This window comes from Halichoerus grypus, chromosome 5 (genome assembly GCF_964656455.1).
Source record: "Halichoerus grypus chromosome 5, mHalGry1.hap1.1, whole genome shotgun sequence".
NCBI classification, from domain to species: domain Eukaryota; kingdom Metazoa; phylum Chordata; class Mammalia; order Carnivora; family Phocidae; genus Halichoerus; species Halichoerus grypus.
In genome coordinates, this window is record NC_135716.1 from 58,433,459 (window position 1) to 58,454,574 (window position 21,116).

Consider the following 21,116-nt stretch of genomic DNA (forward strand, 5'->3'; position numbering starts at 1 on the left):
CTGATGAGATTATTTGGGTATTTATTTTGAGAGCATATTTCTTAAAGCTTTTTATTTGTTTTTAGAAAGGGGTATATTTTAATTTTTTAAAGAGGAAATAATGACAACTAAATTAAGTGTATATCACATATACATATTGTGTATAGCACATTCTATTAATTTTTCTACCAGTGATTAAAATCGTCAGGTTTTTAAAAAATATATAAAGCAATTTTCATCAGTTTTATTTATTACTCATTGAAAGATAATGAATTAAGTCTTTGGTGTATGCTAGTTTAGAACTTTTTTTTTAGCTTTTCTGAGGACTTGACTCACTTAAGTGATTTGTTTAAAGATAAAAATATGGCAGTCTTACAGTTATTGTATAGCAAAATAATTGAACTTCTTTGCAGACAAATAAACATTTTAATGTAAAAATATTATTTGTAATAGTTAAAAATTTTTTGAGTTTTCTAGGAAGATGACTTATGAAGTTTATTTACATACATAATTGCCTTTATAATGATGTGATTTGTTTTGAGTGCCCACTGTGTTTGTTAGCAGGGAATCAAAGTGCTTCAGCACAGTCGTCTTTTCCAATACTAACAAATAAGTCTGGGATAACTACCCGCAAACTATTGAATCATGCCACCATAAAAACTTGTGAGAGGCAAGGGATGGGTGAGTGGCAAAAATGAATCTGGAAGCCCCTGTTCTAGCAGTCAAGTCTTGAAGGTGTCAGAATAGGTCAAACGGAAAGCTGCAGATACAGATCCAACGTGAATGCTCTTGAGATGGCAACAGCCTTACCCAAGAGCAGGAGACTGGAGTCAAAGAGTATCAGGCCTGGGTAGATAAATGCGATTTAGAGATGAAGCAGTAAAAGAATTGAAAATGAGAGTGAGTAAGGTGTATATAGCATGTAAAAACAGATGAAACATTTTTTGCTGCTCAGGGGTCTTGCTTCCATTTACTTTGGCAAGTCTTTTGACCTGCAGAGCAGTAGAGGAAGCTTCTGACGTAGATGGCCTAATCTGTTAGCTAGCAAGCATTCCAGCAACAACACAGGGGCTGGTGAAGCTGGGGAACAAATCAAACATTGGAAAAAATAACAGGTAGCAGAGGCCTGGCTCTAGCCAGGGACTCAAACACATTATACCTAGGGCCTGCTGTGTTCAGGTCAGGGCAGGCCAGCACAGATATGGGAGGTAGTGTGTGTTCACTCAGCTCCAGGGATCGACTGGACAGTACTTGATCAGGGCTTCTGAGTGAGGTCCATAGACTACTGCTGATTTATCATAGTGTGATGGTTTCTAGTTTTCAGAAGAAAAAGCAGTGAAATGTTTCAAAGACATTGTACAGGCTTGAAATACAACATTGGTGATAGTTGTTACAGAAATCCTATAATGAATACATTTTCAGTGTTTCATATGCTACAAGAACTATTAAAAGAGCATAATTTAGGGGCGTCTGGGTGGCTCAGTCGGTGAAGCGGCTGCCTTCGGCTCAGGTCGTGATCCCAGGGTCCTGGGATCGAGCCCCACATCAGGCTGCTCAGCAGAGAGCCTGCTTCTCCCTCTCCCTCTGCCTGCCGCTCCTCTTGCTTGTGCTCTCTCTCTCTCTCTCTCTCTCTGTGTCAAATAAATAAATAATCTTTAAAAAAAATAAATAAAAATAAAAGAGCATAATTTATTTGTCATATAATTTGCACATTGTTTATATTTAAGTTTTTTTTTTCTAACCACTGTGTTTAGAAGTACTTCATTCACTGAAGCTTAAAAGTAGTGATAGAAATGCTAACACAAATAAAGCCTAAATACTGATATAAGAATGAATGGCAAACAGTGCATAAGTCTGATATGTTCTGAGGCACAGGAAGTAGCCAGTTATGCTTTCACCCAAAAGCCAAAAAAGAAAACGATGGGTAGAAGTATCAAAGCTTTATCTCTGAAAACTGAATTTAGTAGTACCACATACTAATTCATTGCTAGTACACAGTATATTGTAATTGTGAAATTTTATTAAAGCAGCATGAAGCTATTGAAGCCAATTTTTTTCTAAACAAAGCACAGTGACATCTGGTAAAACATTCCAAATTTTCATATATAGTTGGCCTGTTCAGCTCTCTTGATTTTTTTTGTACTGGCTTTAAAAAAATAACATATAGGCATTCACTATATATTCTGGAATGTGAGTCTTTTTCAGTTACGTGGCATTTCAAATATCTTTTCTTGTGTTGTGACTTATTTTTTTTCCTCCAATTTTAGTGATGCTCTTTTGAGAAACAGAAGTAATTAACTTTAATGCAGCCAAATTCTTCCTCAAAAGGATCTTGGGTGGTCTTAGCACTTTGTACTTCCATGTAAATTTTGGAATCAGCTTGTGAAGTATTATAAAAACGTGTGGGATTTTGATGGGAATTCATTGAATTTATAAGTCAATTTGAAGAGAACTGGTATCATATTGATTTTCAGTACATTATCTCTATTTTTAAATTTTTAAAAAACTTTATTTCATTATTTCTATTAGGTCTATCTTAATTTTTCTCAGTGCTTATTATTTTCTATATAAAGTTCTTAACCTCATAGGTATTTGATTTTCATTTAGTATAAATGGTATCTTAGCTTCCAAGATCAGACCAGATCCCCGCGTTTAGGATGGAATGGCCGTAGACGTAGTATAAATGGTATCTTTTACTAATTTCCTACTTGATTGTTGATAGGATATAAAAATGCAGTTGGCTTTTGTATACTACTGTTTACATAGAAAACTTAACACTCTTATAAATTCTTATAATTTATCTGTAGGTATTCTTGGATTTCCTATATAAATATTGTATCTCCAGATAATGACAGTTTGTTTTTATACTTCTAACTCTATACCATATTTTTTCTTGCCTTATTGCTCTGTCTAGGATTTGTAGCAAAATGTTAAGTACTAGTGAAAATAGAGGGCATCCTTGTCTTGTTTCTAATTTCAAAATTTCAGCATTAAGTATAACATTTGTTGAGGTTTGCTGTAGGTTTTTTGCAAAATGCCCTTTATCATACTAAGGAAGTTCCCTTTTTTCTCGTAGTTTACTAAGTTTTTATTATGAATGGATGTTGAGTTTTATCAAATGCTGTTGCTCCATTTATTAGGATGACTCTATGTTTTGTCCCCTCAACCTAATAATATAGCAGATTCTGTTGATTGATTTTGAGTTTCAAATGTTAGATCAGTCTTGCATTTCTGGGATAAACCTAACTTTGTCATGATTTTTCTTTTTATATATTGCTTTGTTCGGTTTACTGTTATACAGTTTAAACTTTAGCAGTTATATTCATGAATGAAATTGGTCTGTAAATTTTCTTTCTTATACTGTTCTTGTTGGATTTTGGAATAAAAGTGATACCTCACTGAATAATTGGGGGCTGATTTCTCTTTTTCTATTCTTAGATGAATTTTTGTAAGGTTAGCATGATTCTTCCTTAAATATTATGTGGAACTTGCTGGAGAAGCTCTCTGGAGTTTTCTTTGTGGAAAAGGTTTTAATTATTGTTCTAATTTTTTTTTTAGTAGTTAATAGAGCTGTATAGTTCGGAGTTTATTCTGTGCCAGTTTTGGTAACTTATATTATTGAGGAATTTTTCCACTTTATTTAAATACTCAAAAATTTTTAGCTAAAATACTCAACATCCCTTATTATTTTTTAAAGATTTTATTTATTTGACAGAGAGAGAGAGAGCACAAGCAGGGGGATCAGGGGAGGGAGAAGTAGGCTCCCCGCTGAGAAGGGAGCCGGATGTCGTACTCAACCCCAGGACCCTGTGATAGGAACCTGAGCCAAAGGCAGATGCTTAACCAACTGAGCCACCCAGACGCCCCTATCCCTTATTATTTTTTAATTCTACAGAAGCTATAGTAATCTCCCATTTTCATTCTTATTTGTGTCTTCTCTTACTTTTCCTTGATCAGTCTTAACCTTTGATTTATCATTTTATTAGTCTTTTCAGGGAACCAACTTCTGGCTTTTTGAAATTTTCTATTGTATTTTGTTTTCTGTTTCCTTAATTTCTGCCCTTGTCTTTATTCTATTTTCTTTGGATTCATTTTGCTCTAATAACTTCTTGAGCTGGATGTTTAACTCATTACATTCCTGCCATTCTCTTAAGTTTTTATGGCTGTATATTTTCTTCTCCACCCTCCTTTAGCTGCATCCTTTAAATGTTGATATATTTCTGTTATTACTCACTTAAAATATTTTCTAATTTTATTGGGGTTTCTTCTTTGCCTGTAGATTATTCAGACTACATTGTTTAATTTATAAAGTTCCGATTATTTTCTTGTTTGCTGCTTTGATCATTTATTGAGACCAATTCATAAAAAACAAATCCCACTGTAGTTATGTATTTTTTATTTCTCCTTGTAATGCTATACTTTCTGCTTTCTTTTTAAAATTAAAAAAAAAAATTTTATCTGGGGATGCTTGGGTAGCTCAGTCAGTTAAGTGTCTGCCTTTGGCTCAGCTCATGGTCCCAGGTCCTGGAATGGAGCCCCATGGCAGGCTCCCTGCTCAGCAGGAAGTCTGCTTCTGTCTCTGCCCAACCCCCCCACTCATGCTTGCACTCTCTCTCTAAAATAAATAGAATCTTTAAAAAAATTTTATTTATTTTTAAATTTTTTCCTTTTTTCAGTCTTTTAGTTTATTATATAAATAATACTAAATGTAGTCATAACCAACATATACTCTGTTACAATGTGAATTTTATTTTTCTGCTTATATAAATAATATTGTTTAAAAAATCAAATAACATAGAAATATGTAAGGAAGTAAAAATCATAGAAGATTCTGTCACCCTGAGATAAACCCCCATTGTCATTTTGAGGACCATATTGTCATATTTTTCTCTACGTATATTTTCACTTGTATATATAACATTATGTAAATGGAATAGTATCTTTTTTTTTTTAAGATTTTATTTATTTATTTGACAGAGAGAGACACAGCGAGAGAGGGAACACAAGCGGGGGTGGGGGGGAGTGGGAGAGGGAGAAGCAGGCTTCCCGCCGAGCAGGGAGCCCGATGTGGGGCTCAATCCCAGGACCCTGGGATCATGACCTGAGCCGAAGGCAGACACTTAACAACTGAAGCCACCCAGGCGCCCCTGGAATAGTATCTTAGTTGCTGTTTTCATTATGGATGAAACTTTATATTTTTGCATGCTAGAGAGCATAACACATTGTTTTATGGTGTTAAAGAGTTCCTGTTTACCAAAGCAATTATCATCACTTTCTTACTTTAATCTTACCAGGTCAAAGTAGGCAATGAAGTTGCTACTGGAACAGGACCTAACAAAAAGATAGCCAAAAAAAACGCTGCAGAAGCAATGCTGTTACAGCTTGGTTATAAAGCATCCACTAGTCTTCAAGATCAACTTGACAAGGTGAGAGCTCAATTTACATATACATATGCCTATCCTGTCAGAATATCAGAGTGATGAACAAATCCTATTCCAGGGTTTTTGACTCTAAGTAATGTCTTAACTACTGTTAAAGTAGAAGTCAATGTTCCTCCCCCACCCCAGGGCAGTATTCTGTATCTTTAAAGATAGATTCTCCAGGTACAAAATAACATCTGTTTATAGGGCCAAGATGAAATATTAATCATAATCTTACGGTTGGCATATACTAAAAAATTGTATCATTGTATATATTTTATATAATACCAATTGAACAATTTTTAGTTTATTGACTTGTGGTTTTGGCCATTTGGCCACAGTTTTAATTTGTGTTTTTTAAAGAACAGAGTTTGTTAGCCTTTATTTCTGGAATACAGCTGAAAACACTGGAAATAAAGATCCTGAGTTATTCCTTTAGGGCAGGAACTATATTGGACAGGCGCTCTATAAACTAATTTTTCTATTTACTTTAAATTTAAAGGTAAACTCAGAGGGTGTTTATTTTCTGCCAAGACTTATGTTCATGGTCCCCTATTTCTTCTGCAGCAGTTAATGACATCATTAACACCTACCTCTGTTGCAAGAGAAGCAGAGAACCTCAAATTCAGCACTTGGCAGATAACTTAGCAGGAACTAGTTTAATTCTATTTTGTATTATCATTTTATCTATGCACATATAGAAATTATTTTTATTAAACAATTTAATAAATGAAAATTCATAAAACAGGCTTAATAATATATTTCTATCAAAAACAGTATGCCTTTTTTTCCCATGCCGTTTTCTCACATAAGGATTGTGTTTTAGAGATGTTTTCAGTTTCTGCAGGAACACATTTCTGAAATTTGTAGTAAAAACAAAATCATCTGTTAAAAAACATTTTCTTTTTAAGACAGCTGTGAATATCTAGGCAATTATTTTTAGTGATTAAGAATTATTTGTCTGTGTGGTATCGCTAGAGATTTCAATTCTGTTTTTATAACCTGGCTAGTCAATGCTTTTTCTTCTTTTAAAAGTACTTGTAACATGAAACCTAACATGTGTTCAAGATTCTGTAGTTCTTATATTGTGTATATGTTGTTTTAACTTAACACATTTATATTGACTTAAAACTGGTGAGTGATTTATAAAAATACGTCAAAATAAATCTCATAGACATGTATTTGTATGTTAAGTGAAAATAGAACAAAAAGCATTGATTTTATTAATACGAAAAACATTTTTTTGTATACCCACTGTATTATTGTTCAGGGTTCTCCAGAGAAACAGTCCAGCAGGATGTGTATGTGTGTGTGTGTATGTATCTGTATGTGTGTATGTATATATACACATTTCATACATCACTCACAGAGACTTATTTTAAGGAACCGGCCTATGCAGTTGTAGAGGCTTGGCTAGTCCAAAATCTGAGGGAGAAGCCAGCAGGCTGGAGAATCAGGAGTTAGGTGTGAGTCCAGAAGCTTTCTGCTGAGTTCCCTCTTGCTTCAGGGGAGGTCAGCCTTTTCTTCTAGCCTAGGTCTTCAACTGATTAGGCCCACCCACATTACGGAGAGGAATCTGCTTTACCCAGAGTTCAGTGATAAATGTAAATCTCTTCCAAAAACACCCTCACAGAACACCCAGAATAATGTTTGATCAGGTATCTAGTCACCATGGTCCAGACAATGACACATAAAATTTACCATTGCACCCACTAAATGCCCAACACTTACAACTGAAGATAACAAGATGACTGAAACTTGGTCCCTACACTCAAAAAACTAACCCTTAAGTGTTAACAGTGAGGAGCTTTAATCATATAACAAGAATTATAGTACCCTGGAAGCTAGAGAATATGAAGATGAATCTGGAAAGTTAGGAATAGCTGGGACCATGGTTTTTATGTGAATTAAGGAGCTTGAGGAATTACTGATTTAAGATTTGAACACGAAAGTGATATGATCTGGTTTGCATTCTTCAAAAGACAATCCTGTAAGTAACATAGGGAGTGTATTTGAGCAAGATGAGACTGAAGGCTGAGAGGCCAGTTGGGCTAGCAGAGCTGTTCAGGTAAAAGATGCTGAGGGTCTGAACTCAGGCAGTGGTGGCAGAGAAGAGAGGGGAAAGATACGTGAGGTATTTCTGAAGTGTACGTGATAAGCTTTCAGTAGCAGATAATGTGCGTGGGGGAGACGGGAGGGAGGAGGAAAGAAAACCTATAAATAGTAAGAGAGAGTGACTTTAAGAAGTAGGTAGCAGTCATATGCTGCAGGGAGATTGGGAGAAAGACTGAATACACTGATTTGTCAATAAAAAAAATCTGTGATGAATGAAGCAAAAGCAGTTTAAAAACTTGCAAAAGCATGTTTTTAAAAAGTTTTTTTTAATAAACAAGATATGTACATGGCTAAAAGAATTCACATAGCATGAAAGAGTGAACAGTGAGAAAAAGTCTTACTTCACTCTGAGACCCTTGGTCTCTTAGTCTCTCTTTTGAATAGCATCTCCCACAATGAGTTAATAGTTGTACAGCATTTAGAATACTGTCAAATATAGTGAATATTATATAAGAATTTGATAAATAGAAATAAATATTTTTACAGAGATATTCTGTGTGTATATACTAATATATCCCCATTTTATAAAAAATTCAGATTTATCGAGGTGCAGTTCAGTGAATTTTGACATGTGTGTTTATATGTGTGTATACATTCATTAACTACCACCACAATTAAGATGTATAATATTTCTGTTACCCCAAAAAAGTTCCCATTTGTAGTTAATCTCTTCCCCTCTCCTTAGCCCCGGCAAGCCCTGATTTGATTTCTCTTTCTATAATTTTGCCTTTCCAGAATGTCATATAAATTGGATCATGCATTAGGAAGCCTTTTGTGTCTGGCTTCATAATGCTGAGATTCATCTGTGTTTTTGGATTTATCATTAGTTCTTTTTTATTGTCTCTTATTGTTTTAGTCTTCACCAACATTTGGGCTCTTTCTAGTTTGAGACTATTGTAAATTAAGTGGCTGTAAACATTCATATTGTAAGTCTTTATATGTATATTTTTTTATGTCCATATTTGTATAATAAGCGCATGTGTAAGTTTGTTAAGAAACTGTGAAGATGTTTTCCAGAGAGGCTGTACTAATTTGTATTCCCACTAGGAGTGTTTGAAAGCTCCAATTACTTCACATCTTTTCCAGCTTTTGGTATTGTTGGTATTGACAGTTTTGATTATACTAGTAGGTATATAATGTTATCTCACTAGAATTTAATTTGCATTTTCCCTGAAATGCCTGTTCGAAGTTTTGTCTTTTTGATAGTTTGCTTTCTTATTGAGTAGTTGTAAGAGTTCTTTACATATTTTGGACACAAATTCGTTATCAGATAAAGAACTCCCCTGCCTTCTCCTTCCCTTCCTTCCTGTCCTCTCCTTTCCTCCTTTTCCACATAGGTTATCCAGTTCTGTCATCTGTTTAAAAGATTAATGCTTTTCCATTGAATTCTCTTAGCACATTTGTTGAAAATCAGTTGACCACATATTTGTGGGTCTGTTTCTAGATTCTCTGTTCTGTTCCATTAATCCATATGTCTATCCTGAAGCTATTACAAGTATGTATAGACTGTAGCTTTTCAAGTAAGGTTGAAATCCAGTAAAGAACTCTGTCTTTGTTCTGTTTGTTTGTTTGTTTATTGGAGCCTTTGCATTTCCATAGAAATTTTAGAATCAGTCTCTATCAAGAAAAAAAAGCCAATTGGGAAGTTTTCTTTAGGACTGTGCTGACTACATAGATCAGTTTCACGTAAATCAGTATCTTAATATGGAGTCTTTCATCTATGAACAAGGTCTAGCTCTCCATTTATTTAGGTTTTTAGAAATATCTCACAGCAATGTTTTGTACTTTTTCATAGAAATATTTTACAGTTTTCATGTTTATCCCTAAGTGCTTCATGTTTTTGGATATATTATTAATGGCATTTTTTTTTAATGGTGTTGGTTTTTAAACCAATGGCTGTACCATTCAATTTCCAATTCTTCTTTTCTATTGTATAGAAATACAGTTGGTTTTATATATTGACCTTGTACTCTATGAATAAAAACAGTTTTATTTCTTCCTTTCTAATCTGTATGCTTTTATCTACTTGTCTTGCTTTATTGCTCTGAATAGAGCATCCGGTACAATGGTGAACAGAAGTGGTTGATTGTTGAATTGGAAGGCAGATATCCTTACCTCACTCCCCATCTTTAAAGGAAAGTCAGTCTTTCACCATTATAAATACCATGATGATTGTAGGTTTTTTTTCATAGATACTCTATATCAGATTGATATTTCCTTGTATTCCTGCTTTATTAAGAGATTGGTTTTTTTACTTAATTATCAGTACATTTTTAATTTTACCAAATGTTTTCTCTGCATCTGTTGATATGTCATATAATTTTTCTGTTTAGTTTGTTGTAATGGTGAATTTCACTGATGGATTTTTTAAATTTATGTAATATGTAAATAACAAAAAAAAATACAATTTTAACCATTTTTAGGTGAACATTTCAGTGGCATTAACTACATTCACAGTGTTGTACAGCCATCACTGCTATCTACTTCCAGAATGTTTTCATCATCCCAAATAGAAACTGTACACCATTAAACACCAACTCCTCGTTCTTCCCTCTACTCAGCCCCTGGTAATCTCTGTTCTACATTCTATGTCTCTGAATTTGCCTTTTCTAGGAACCTTCTGTAAGTGGAATCATGCAATATTTGTCCTTTTTTGTTGGGCTTATTTCATTTAGCATGTTTTCAAGATTCATCCATGTTGTAGCATTTATAAGAATTTCATTCCGTTTAAAGCCTGAATAATATTCCATTGTGTGGATATATCACATTTTATTTATCCATTTATCTGTTGATGGGCATTTGGGTTATTTTCAACTTCTGGCTATTGCGAGTAATGCTGCTATGAACATTGGTGTATCTACTTTCAGTGTTTGGAGTATACACTTAGAAGTGGAATTGTTCAGGGGCGCCTGGGTGGCTCAGTCGTTAAGCGTCTGCCTTCGGCTCAGGTCATGATCCCAGTGTCCTGGGATCGAGCCCCGCATCGGGCTCCCTGCTCAGCGGGAAGCCTGCTTCTCCCTCTCTCACTCCCCCTGCTTGTGTTCCCTCTCTCACTGTGTCTCTCTCTGTCAAATAAATAAATAAAATCTTTAAAAAAAAAAAAAAAGTGGAATTGTTCAATCGTACAATTGAACGATTTCTAAACCCTCTAAAACCCTGTTTGTTTCTCAGAGTCCATAGTCTCTCATCGTTCATCTCCCCCTCCGATTTAGCCCCCTTCATTTTTCCCTTCCTACTATCTTTTTTTTTTCTTAACATATAATGTATTATTTGTTTCAGAGGTACAGGTCTGTGATTCATCAGTCTTACACAATTCACAGCACTCACCACAGCACATACACTCCCCAGTGTCCATCACCCAGCCACCCCATCCCTCCCACCCCCGCCACTCCAGCAACCCTCAGTTTGTTTCCTGAGATTAAGAATTCCTCTATCAGTGAGATCATATGATACTTGTCTTTCTCTGATTGACTTCTTTCGCTTAGCATAATACCCTCTAGTTACATCCACGTCATTGCAAATGGCAAGATTTCGTTTTTTTGATGGCTGCATAATATTCCATTGTATATGTATATACCACATCTTCTTTATCCATTCATCTGTCAGTGGACATCTTGGCTCTTTCCATAGTTTGGCTATTGTGGACATTGCTGCTATAAACATGGGGGTGCACGTACCCCTTCAGTTCCCTACATTCGTATCTTTGGGGTAAATACCCAGTAGTGCAATTGCTGGGTTGTAGGGGAGCTCTATTTTCAACTTTTTGAGGAACTCCATACTGTTTTTCAGAGTGGCTGCACCAGCTTTCATTCCCACCAACAGTGTAGGAGGGTTCTCCTTTTTCTGCATCCTTGCCAACATCTGTCATTTCCTGACTTGTTAATTTTAGGCATTCTGACTGGTGTGAGGTGGTATCTCACTGAAGTTTTGATTTGGATTTCCCTGATGCCGAGTGATGTTGAGCACTTTTTCATGTGTCTGTTGGCCATTTGGATGTCTTCTTTGGAAAAATGTCTGTTCATGTCTTCTGCCCATTTCTTGATTGGATTATTTGTTCTTTGGGTGTTGACTTTGATAAGTTCTTTATAGATTTTGGATACTAGCCCTTTATTTGATATGTCATTTGCAAATATCTTCTCCCATTTTGTCAGTTGTCTTTTGGTTTATTCCTGCTATTGGTAATTTGTTTTCTTTTTCTCCTGATCAGTCTGGCTAGGAGTTTATTAATTTTTTATCCCTTTTAAACAACCAGGTTTTTTGTTTCATTGATTTTCTCTATTATTCTATTTAACATTTTATTGATTTCTGCTCTTTATTTTATCCTTCCTTCACTGGTTTTGGATTTAATTTTGTATTTTTTTATGGTTTTGTAAACTATAAGCTAAGACTGTGGATCTAAGAACTCTCTTCTTTTCTAATGCAAGATTTAATGCTATATACTTCTCTTTAAGCACAGGTTTAGCTCTGTCCTACAGATTTTGACAAGTTGAGTTTTTATTTTCACTCAGTTCAAGGTGTATTCTAATTTTCTTTTTGACTTCTTTCTAGTCCTATATTCCTTCTGATTTTCTGTCTGCTGCTTTTATTGTTAGTGTCTCCAATTATAAATTTGGATTTAGCCACTTCTTTCAGTTCAATTTTGTTTTGTGTACTTTGAAGCTTTGTTGTTAACAGATATATATGCATTTAGCATTGTTAGGTCTTTTTGGTGACTTGGCCACCTTATTATTACGTGATTTCTCTCCTTAGCCCTGATAATATTCCTTTCCGTGAATTCCGCTTTGTCTGATGTTATAGCCATCCCAGTTTAATTTTGATTAATGTTTGCATGGGATGTTTCCCCCCATCATCTTAGTCTATCTGTGTCTTTATATTTTTAATGTGGTCATTTTACTTTTCTCTATGTCTCTATGACCTTCTATTGCAATTATACTCTGTATGTTTCGAAGACCTCCTATTGTGATCATACATTTTACTTCTATATATAGTATAAAACTCACAATTTGTTACTAATTATGCTTTATATAGTCAGTTGTCATTTTATGTGGTTGAAATCAGAAAAAATGTCTTATATTTACCTTCATTTTTACCATTTTCAGTACTCTCCATTCATTTGTGTAGATCCATATTCATGAATAATGTTCATTTGTTCTTTCTGGTATTATACTCCTGCTTGTTGAACCTACTCTACAACTACTTCTATTAACAAGTCTACTGGCAGTAATTTCTCTCAGCTTTTGTTTGATAAAGAAGTCCTTATTTCATCTTCATTTTTGCAAGTTATTTTTGTCTGGATATAGGATTCTAGGTTTTTCTCTTTCTTTCAGTACAGTAGTCTCCCTTATTTATGGTTTCACTCTCCATGGTTTCAGTTACCTGCAGTCATCCACAGGTCTGGAAGCTCATCAGAAGGTTAATAGTTGCCGAACTCTGCATTAGAATGCCTATGTCATTCACCTCACTTCCTCTCACCCTGTGGGCATTTTATCATCTTGTATCATCGCAAGAGTAGTGAGTATAGTACAATGAGATATTTTGAGAGAAAGATCACATTCACCTAACTTATTATAGTGTTATAATTGTTCTATTTTATTGTTATTTATTATTGTTAATCTCTTACTGTGCCTAATTTATAAATTAAACAGTGTCGTAGGTGTGTAAGCACAGGAAAAAACATAGTATATATAGGGTTTGGTACTGTCTATGGTATCAGGCACCTTCTGGGGAACTTGGAATGCATCCCTCGTGGATAAGGGGCACTACTGTACTTTAAAAGATCTTGTTCTATTGTCTTTTGACTTATGTAGTTTTTGATGAACATCTGCTGTAATTCTTACCTGCTCTTTCCTCTTCATGTATTTTTTTCCCTTTGAAGGCTGTCACAAATTTCCGTTTTCATTAGTTCTCAGCAGTTTGACTATATGTCTAAATGTGATTTTTTTCTTTTTTCCTTTATCCTTCTGCCCTCTTCCCTGTCCGTCCTCTTTCCTTCCTCCCTTTCTCCTCCTTTTCTTCCTCTTCTTCCTTTCTTCCCCTTTTTGTATTTTTCCTGCTTAATGGTGTCTAAACATGGCATCTGTGTTTTGTTATAATTTGGCTACTTTGTCAAATTCTCAGCTATTATCTTTTTCAAATATTTCTTACTCTTTGTTTCCTCTCTTCTGTGGAGTTTCCAGTTACACATTTGTTAGACCATTGGTATCGTTTTGTAGCTCCAGTATCTTTTGTTCCTTTTAATTTTTTACTTTTTTTTTCTGTGCCTCAGTTTGAGTAATGTCTATTGATATATCTGCAGTTTTAGTGATTATTTCTTCATCTGTATCCATCTGTTGATAATGACATCACCATTAATTTTCATCTGTGACTCTCCACCAAGATTTCCATTTGCTTTTGTTCTATAGTTTCTATTTCTCTGCTGAGATTTCCCATGTTTATACATGTTGTCTATCATTATATATATTACATACATTAAATCTTCTAACTTGCTAATCATAGGTACTGTAAAACTTATTTCCTGTAATTCTGACCTCTGGGTCCTCTTTCATTGACTTCTTTATCCTCTGACAATGGGTAATTCTTGCAATTTTGGGTGTCTCATAATTTTTTAACAAATGGTGGATATTGTATATTGAGAAATCGTGGAGGCTGAGTTAAACAGTATTTATGTTGAGAAATAGGCATATCTCTTCTGTCAGACTGTTAGTGTGGAAGGTGTGGAGGGTGGCATCAGTCTTGTCAGTAGTTGAGCTCCTTTTGAGTTTTGTTGTTGCTATCATCACTACCGACTTCAGATTCCTTCAGCAGTGGTGTGCTATTATCTGTGCTTTGTGTGGGGTGAGGTTTAGGGAGGATTTTTCTCTCATGTTTCTGCTCTGCCCTCAGGTTTCAGCAGTCCCTCCTTCACTGTGCCAAGGGGTGAGGTGTATCTGTATGCTCTGTAGGCAGCTCTTGTGCTTATTACTTGATCATAAGAGTGTGGTGGGTGTGGGGACGTAGTTCTTGATTTTCTTGCCCAGACTCATTCTCAAGCTGACTGTGTGCCTGGGTCTCAGAGGTGGGTTTTTATCAATGTTTCTGCCTCCTTCCCCATGGTAGCCAAACTTTACTTTGGATCTGTGGGTGCTCCTGGGTGCAAGAGAGTTTCTTGCCTCCTTGTCAGCATTTTCAGACCTCTGCTTTATACTGGTGCAGGGCCTTGCTTTCAGGAGTGTTTTCTACCCCTTTATTCCAGGGGTAGGTAGCTTTTGCTTCTACTAAGCAATGAGTCTTTGCCTAAGCTTCTGGGGCAACAGAATCTCTTGTCTCTACCCCAGAGGCAGTTGGTATTTGTTTCTCCCCTTTCTCTAGTGGCTTGAGCTTTTTGCTTTGTATGAGAGAAAAGTCTAGAGAAGTGTGTAAAAGTTCCATGCTTTCCTCTCAGTGGCAGACATTCACCAGCTGCATACCAGCTCCACTGAGTGAGGCTCTCTCTGGTTTCTAGTTGTACCTCTGCTTGGTTGTCCTCCTGAGTACTCAGGTGAGGTCCATGGAAAAGAGCTTCTGCTTTGAGATCCTAGTTTTTCTAAACTGTTGTGTTTGCCCACACTCAGTCTTTTAGAATTTACTGGCATTTTTCTCTCTCTCTCTCTCTTTTTTTTTTTTTTTTAGATTTTATTTATTTATTTGAGAGTGAGTTGGGCAGAGAGGCAGAGGAAGTGGACTTCCCACTGAGCAAGGAGCCTAATGTGGGGCTTGATCCCAGGATCCTGAGATCATGACCTGAGCTGAAGGCAGACGTTTAACTGACTGAGCCACTCAGGTGCCCCATAGAATTTATTGGCATTTCATCTACTTTCTTCTCACCTGCATTTATAGCATTCATCTCTTCCTTCTTTGCTCTGCCAGTGTTGAGACACTTTGTGAGCCCTGCCTCCATGGAGGGGTTTGTCATTCTCTAGAATTCATTTCTCTTGTTTGCTTTACAATCTCAGATCTCTGATGGATTCAAGAGAAGTTATGATTTTTTACATTCTGTGGTGTTTTCTCATTGATACATTTCTGCATTCTAAGAAAAAGTGGAACATTCTTTTCACCTTTTTAAAATATACTGTTCTTACATCTTGATTTTCCTTTTCACTCATATGTCGGGGTTTCACTTATATCATGGAGTTTGTTCTACATCAAGACATAACTGGTGGGGCACCATGGTGGCTCAGTCGGTTAAGTGTCTGCCTTCGGCTCAGATCATGATTCCAGGGTCCTGGGATCGAGTCCTGCAACGGACTCCCTGCTCAGTGGGAAGTCTGCTTCTCCCTCTGCCCCTCCCCTCTGCTCATACTCACTCTCTCTCTCTCTCTCTCTCAAATAATTAAATAAAATCTTAAAAAAAAAGACATAACTGGCATGTGCTTCATTCTTTTTTTTTTTATATTTGATTATTATATTGGTCAAAGTGATACTGATATATATAAAAGGTCAAGATTTATTCAAGATTGTGGGGCGCCTGGGTGGCTCAGTCGTTAAACGTCTGCCTTCAGCTCAGGTCATGATTCCAGGTCCTGGGATCGAGCCCCACATTGGGCTCCCTGCTCGGCGGGAAGCCTGCTTCTCCCTCTCCCACACTCCCTGCTTGTATGCCCTCTCTCGCTGTGTCTCTGTCTGTCAAATAAATAAATAAAATCTTAAAAAAAAAAAAGAGTTACTCAAGATTAATGGTATAAAGGATTGGTTTTTGATAAAATGCCCTGCTACTGGCCATTTCTGCTTCCTTTTTCCAGAGGCAACCTCTTGCCACCTGCTTCAGCTGTTTATTATTTTTCTGTTGTCAGTCACTCATATTTCTATTTCTAGATTTTTCGTTTTTAGATATTATCTGAGTTCTTGCTCTGAAAAATGAAGACTTAACTCTCATATACATACTCCACATGTACACTTCTCTACGTTTTGTAACTTATCCCCAAACTCTCTTACAAGTAAACATGTCATGTAATTTTTTAGTTCCTTTTTTAAATCTTTCTTGGAGCTCTTTATTCTTCTCTTCTAAGTTGGATTGATTGTTTGATAGGTCTGCTGCAGAGCTAGTATTTTGGTTCTTCTCTTAACCATTATTTTGAAAATTTCTTTTGCCTCTCTCCCGTGTTGAGTTGCCTATTTTCTGGATGGTTTCCCTTGTTCTTGATTTGCTTCCTTGTTTAGATGGAGCACATACTTTAGTTAGCTTGCCTATAGAAGATACTTGGAGAGTAAATATTTTTTGAGATCTTGTAGGTCTGAAATATCTTCATATTTCCCACACACTTAATTGATAGTCTTTCTGAGATATAATTCTAAATTGTAAATAATTTTTTCACCGATTTCTTGAAGGCATTCCACCGATGTTTTCTACCTCCCACACCACTTTTGAAACTCCAAAGCCTTCTGATTCTTCAGCTTATATAGGAAACTTTTATGTTTTTGCCCCTCTTGATGCTTTTCTGGCTTTTTCTTTTCCTAGGGGTTGTGAAATTCATGGATGATTGACTTGATATGTGTATTCTTTGGTAAATTGCATTGGGCATTTGGATTTCAATCCAGAAATTCATATACTTTAAAAATGGGAGGTTTCTCATATTATTCCTTCGATAATTCCTCTCCCTCCATTTTTGCTATTGTTTCTTTCTGGGGTACCTGCTGGTCTTATGGATGATCTTCTGAGCCAGCCTGTCTGCGTCCCTCCCTTCCTTCCTCCCTTTCTTCCTTCTTCCCTTTCTTCCTTCTTCTTTCCTTCTCTACCTTTGTTCCGTTTTCTAGGAGATTTCTTTAACTGTGTCTTCCAGTCCTTCTTTGAAATTATTTACTTTGGCTGTTGTATTTTTGACTTCCCAGAGCTCTTCCTCATTCTCAAAATATTCCTTTTTATAGCCTCTTATTCTTGTTTAGTGGGTATAATATTTCTTCTGTGGCTCTGAGAACTTTAAAAAATGTTAACCTTTTTTGGAAGTTTTATTCTGTTCCCTTTGTTGTCTTTGCCATTCCTTGTGGGTCAGAAGCCTGGCTGTTGTCTTCTGAGTCCAAAGTGAGGAAGGGCGCTGGGTGTCTTATCTTCCAGGATAAATTTGGACTCGCATCTCCTCATTTGCACTGTGGCCTATCAGTCCCACCCACAGCTGTGCCTGGTGTTCAGAGTCTGTCTGTTTTATAGCCTTTCCTAAGAAGACACCTCTTAGGAAATTTGTCTTTTGGGGGTCAAAGAGGTGAGTTGGAGGTTTCATAGCACTTTGAAAGACTTCCAGAGCCCTTCCAGGATTCATCTTTAGAAGTACCGAGTGTGCATCTGATTCCTGAGGCTTTTTGGGATCCTGGGGGCGCAAATCAGTTTACTTTTTTGTAAGGTCTTTGTTGGCTTCTCACTCTTCAGACTAGTTTCAGCCTACTCACATCTGCTAGGTCAGTTACAACTTGTTTATCTGCTTTTCTGATTCCAGACTTTGATAGGGATATCTCTTCTGCCCTTGAGTCCTTCCATATTCTGTTTGGGGGTAGGTGGGCAGAAGAGAGGGAAGGAGAGTTTATGGATTATTGGATTATCAATTTAGAGATGTTGCGGGGGGAGAGATTACTCCTTCTGTTCACTCTGTCATGTTTAAGCAGAAACCTTACAATAACAGTTTTCTTAGTGTTGAGGTAGGAATCAGAGAGGCTTGGGATTCAGTTGAATGTGAAAAATTAGACATAGGCCATATAATCTAATATTTAACTAACCTTGGTTATAAGTAGAATGAAAGGAGGAATGAAATGCTAAATTTATTACCAACTTCAACTAAGCCCTCACTTGCCTAAAAAATCTGCATTCTTCTAATCTGCCTGCTCTTCTTTTCCCTAATGTGACTTATTTCTTCCTTACTCCACTTTCCTCAAACTTCTAACGTCCTCTCATGCTGTGATCTCATCTTCACAGAGAATGTGTGCATGGGGTCTCCACAGGGCTTCCATTGACACCCGTCTGCATTTACGAGCACTTACTCCTCCTCTCTCCTTTCACAGTGGTACACTATTTGCTAGAATTATATTTTGTGTTTCTATCTGGAGTTTATTTATCCATTTGAACTTTGACATCTGATAATGTAAATATAAAATGCTGATTATAATAGGAAATATGACTTTTTTTTCCCCTCGAGTACTTTATATCAATAATACCAGCTCCACACAAAGAGAACATAACCAGTTAAAGTCACTTATTAGTTTGACTAAAATACTTACTACTTCAAAATACCTTGGTTTCTCTGAATGTATTTTTATAACAAACAGATCAAATCATCTGACAAAAGTCAGGATGTTACAAGTTTTACTTAAAGTTTGGGCTTAGTTTTCCATTTTTTGTATATGTCATTAGCAGTATTTCGTGACCCTTGTCATAGAACTTTTACAGAACAGACACAGTAATATTTCTGTTGTGAATTTGACCTCAGAAGCCATAAAACCCTTTGGGTCACAGTAGCACTTGTGATGATTATTATTGTTTACTGTTTGAATAATAATTGTTTACTTTTTAACCATCTAGATAGAGCCTGTGTTGTATATAATACATGTGTTGAATATGGGGCTTTCTTGATTACTTAAATTGTAAATTTAGATGAATGATAAAAGCAGAAGGAGACATAAGAATAGATTTGCATGTGGAAAAGGAAGAAATGATACTGTTCATATTAGTTACTTTTGTGTCCTTGGTCCTGGGGTCAGAGAGGGAGAGAATAAGCAGAATAATCATGTGAGAGACTTTTGCCTTTGCTTAATTGATTAGTTAACTTTTTTTCTTTTTGAATAAATCTGTTTATCTGGATTTAAACAATTGACTTAATCTTTCAGACAGGGGAAAACAAAGGATGGAGTGGTCCAAAGGCTGGGTTTCCTGAACCAACAAATAACAGTAAGTTTTCACTTTCATGTTGCCTACACTTGGTGTTCATCAGTGGTTCAGTGATTAGACTGGCACTGGATATTTGTTGGATCTATTTGGGCCTGAGATGTGGGGGAGACAAGGAAGTCATGGTATTTGCTTTCCTGGAGCTGACGGAAGACATAAGCACTCATATTCTTAGCATGGTTTAGTCATTGCAAACAGAGTACCATTTACTCCACATGGTGAGCATCTAATTTTTTAAAGCTGTTTTTGTTGTAACATTGTTATAATATAAAAGAATCAAGAAAGTAAAGCTATTATCTATAAACCCGTTATACTCTAAAATCAACTGTTTCAAGATGAAATCAGGAGACAAACCATAAGAGACTCTTTTTTTTTTTTAAGATTTTATGTATTTATTTATTTACTTGAGAGAGAGAGCAAGCGAGCATGAGCGGGGGAGAGGCAGAGGGAGAAGCAGGTTCCTCACTGAGCAGGGAACCCGATGCGGGACTCGATCCCAGGACCCCGGGATCATAACCTGAGCCAAAGGCAGACACTTAACTGATTGAGCCACCCAGGTGCCCCCATAAGAGACTCTTAATCATAGGAAACAAACTGAGGGTTGCTGGAGGGGAGGGAGGTGGGGGGATGGGGTAACTGGGTAATGGACATTAAGGAGGGCACAGGATGTAATGAGCAGTGGGTATTGTATAAGACTGATGAATCACTGAATTCTACCTCTGAAACTAATAATGCACTGTATGTTAATTAATTGAATTTAAATAAAAAGATAAAATCAACTTTCACATTTCAGTTCTTTTTAGGTACACACTCATTTTTATATTATTATAATACAGATGAAAGTTTGTACTGTGTTATTTTCATTTAACACAGTAATAAGCATTTTTCACACTGTTCTGAATTGTTAGAATTTTTAATATTTTATTAAAGTCACTAATTGAAATATGAGAAATATGAGCAATTTTATTCCAAATATAGTGTTATCGACACTTGAAAATCCCTTCAGTTTATTTCTTTTCTCAAAAGTACACGATCAAGCTGTTATGCATTGGAAGCACAGGCATCTTTCTCTAACTTCCTCCCACCTCTCCCAAAAAGTATCTGTTTTCCCTGACGTGACCATTTTACTATAAATCAGTAAAACAAAAAAGCCAGTCAGTGAAGACCCTATGAAATGAAGTCCTCAGTGAAGCCAAATTTATCTCATTTCTAACTCTATTTCTCTTCCTTATAACCTCTGGAAGTTGACTAAGCTTAAGTATGTAAATGGTCATAATGAAGAGTATTCTTTGGTATTAACAGCTTATCTCTTGATGTATAATGAAATCAGTAACAAACTTTAATCAAAGCATGCTTATGAGAATTGAATTCTTGGATCATCAAAACTAGCTTCTTGAAAAGAATATTTCAGTGAGGTAATGATATTCATGAGTTAACTTTTTGGGAATAATTTAAATAATTTAATAGGGCTCTGAGCCTTTGCTCTCTCTCTATAAGAATGTCAAATGTGATAGGCTTAGCACATAGCCCAAATTAAAAAATGGAATCCAGTCAGGATTCTCAGAGAGTTTGTGTTTAATTCCTTTGATGTTTGAATATATAGGTTTATAATTACTTGGTAAGGGAATATAAGAAGCATTAAATTGATTTTAGTTTTTTGTAAAATACTTAGCACGATACCTGTTTCCTAGTAAGTACATAATGAATGTTGATTTTCTTCC

At 36.0% G+C, this 21,116-nt stretch overlaps 1 protein-coding gene across 7 annotated transcripts in view; it reads left to right on the top strand.

The window, feature by feature from the left end:
• The window catches only part of STAU2 (staufen double-stranded RNA binding protein 2), a 304,830-nt gene that overhangs the window by 134,103 nt on the left and 149,611 nt on the right, over positions 1-21,116 (top strand). For all 7 annotated transcript variants that reach the window (XM_036065333.2, XM_036065329.2, XM_036065332.2 and 4 more), the window contains 2 exons: positions 5,274-5,405; positions 19,338-19,398. In XM_036065333.2, coding sequence (XP_035921226.1) covers positions 5,274-5,405; positions 19,338-19,398 — 193 coding nt within the window. The remainder of the gene's footprint in view (positions 1-5,273; positions 5,406-19,337; positions 19,399-21,116) is intronic.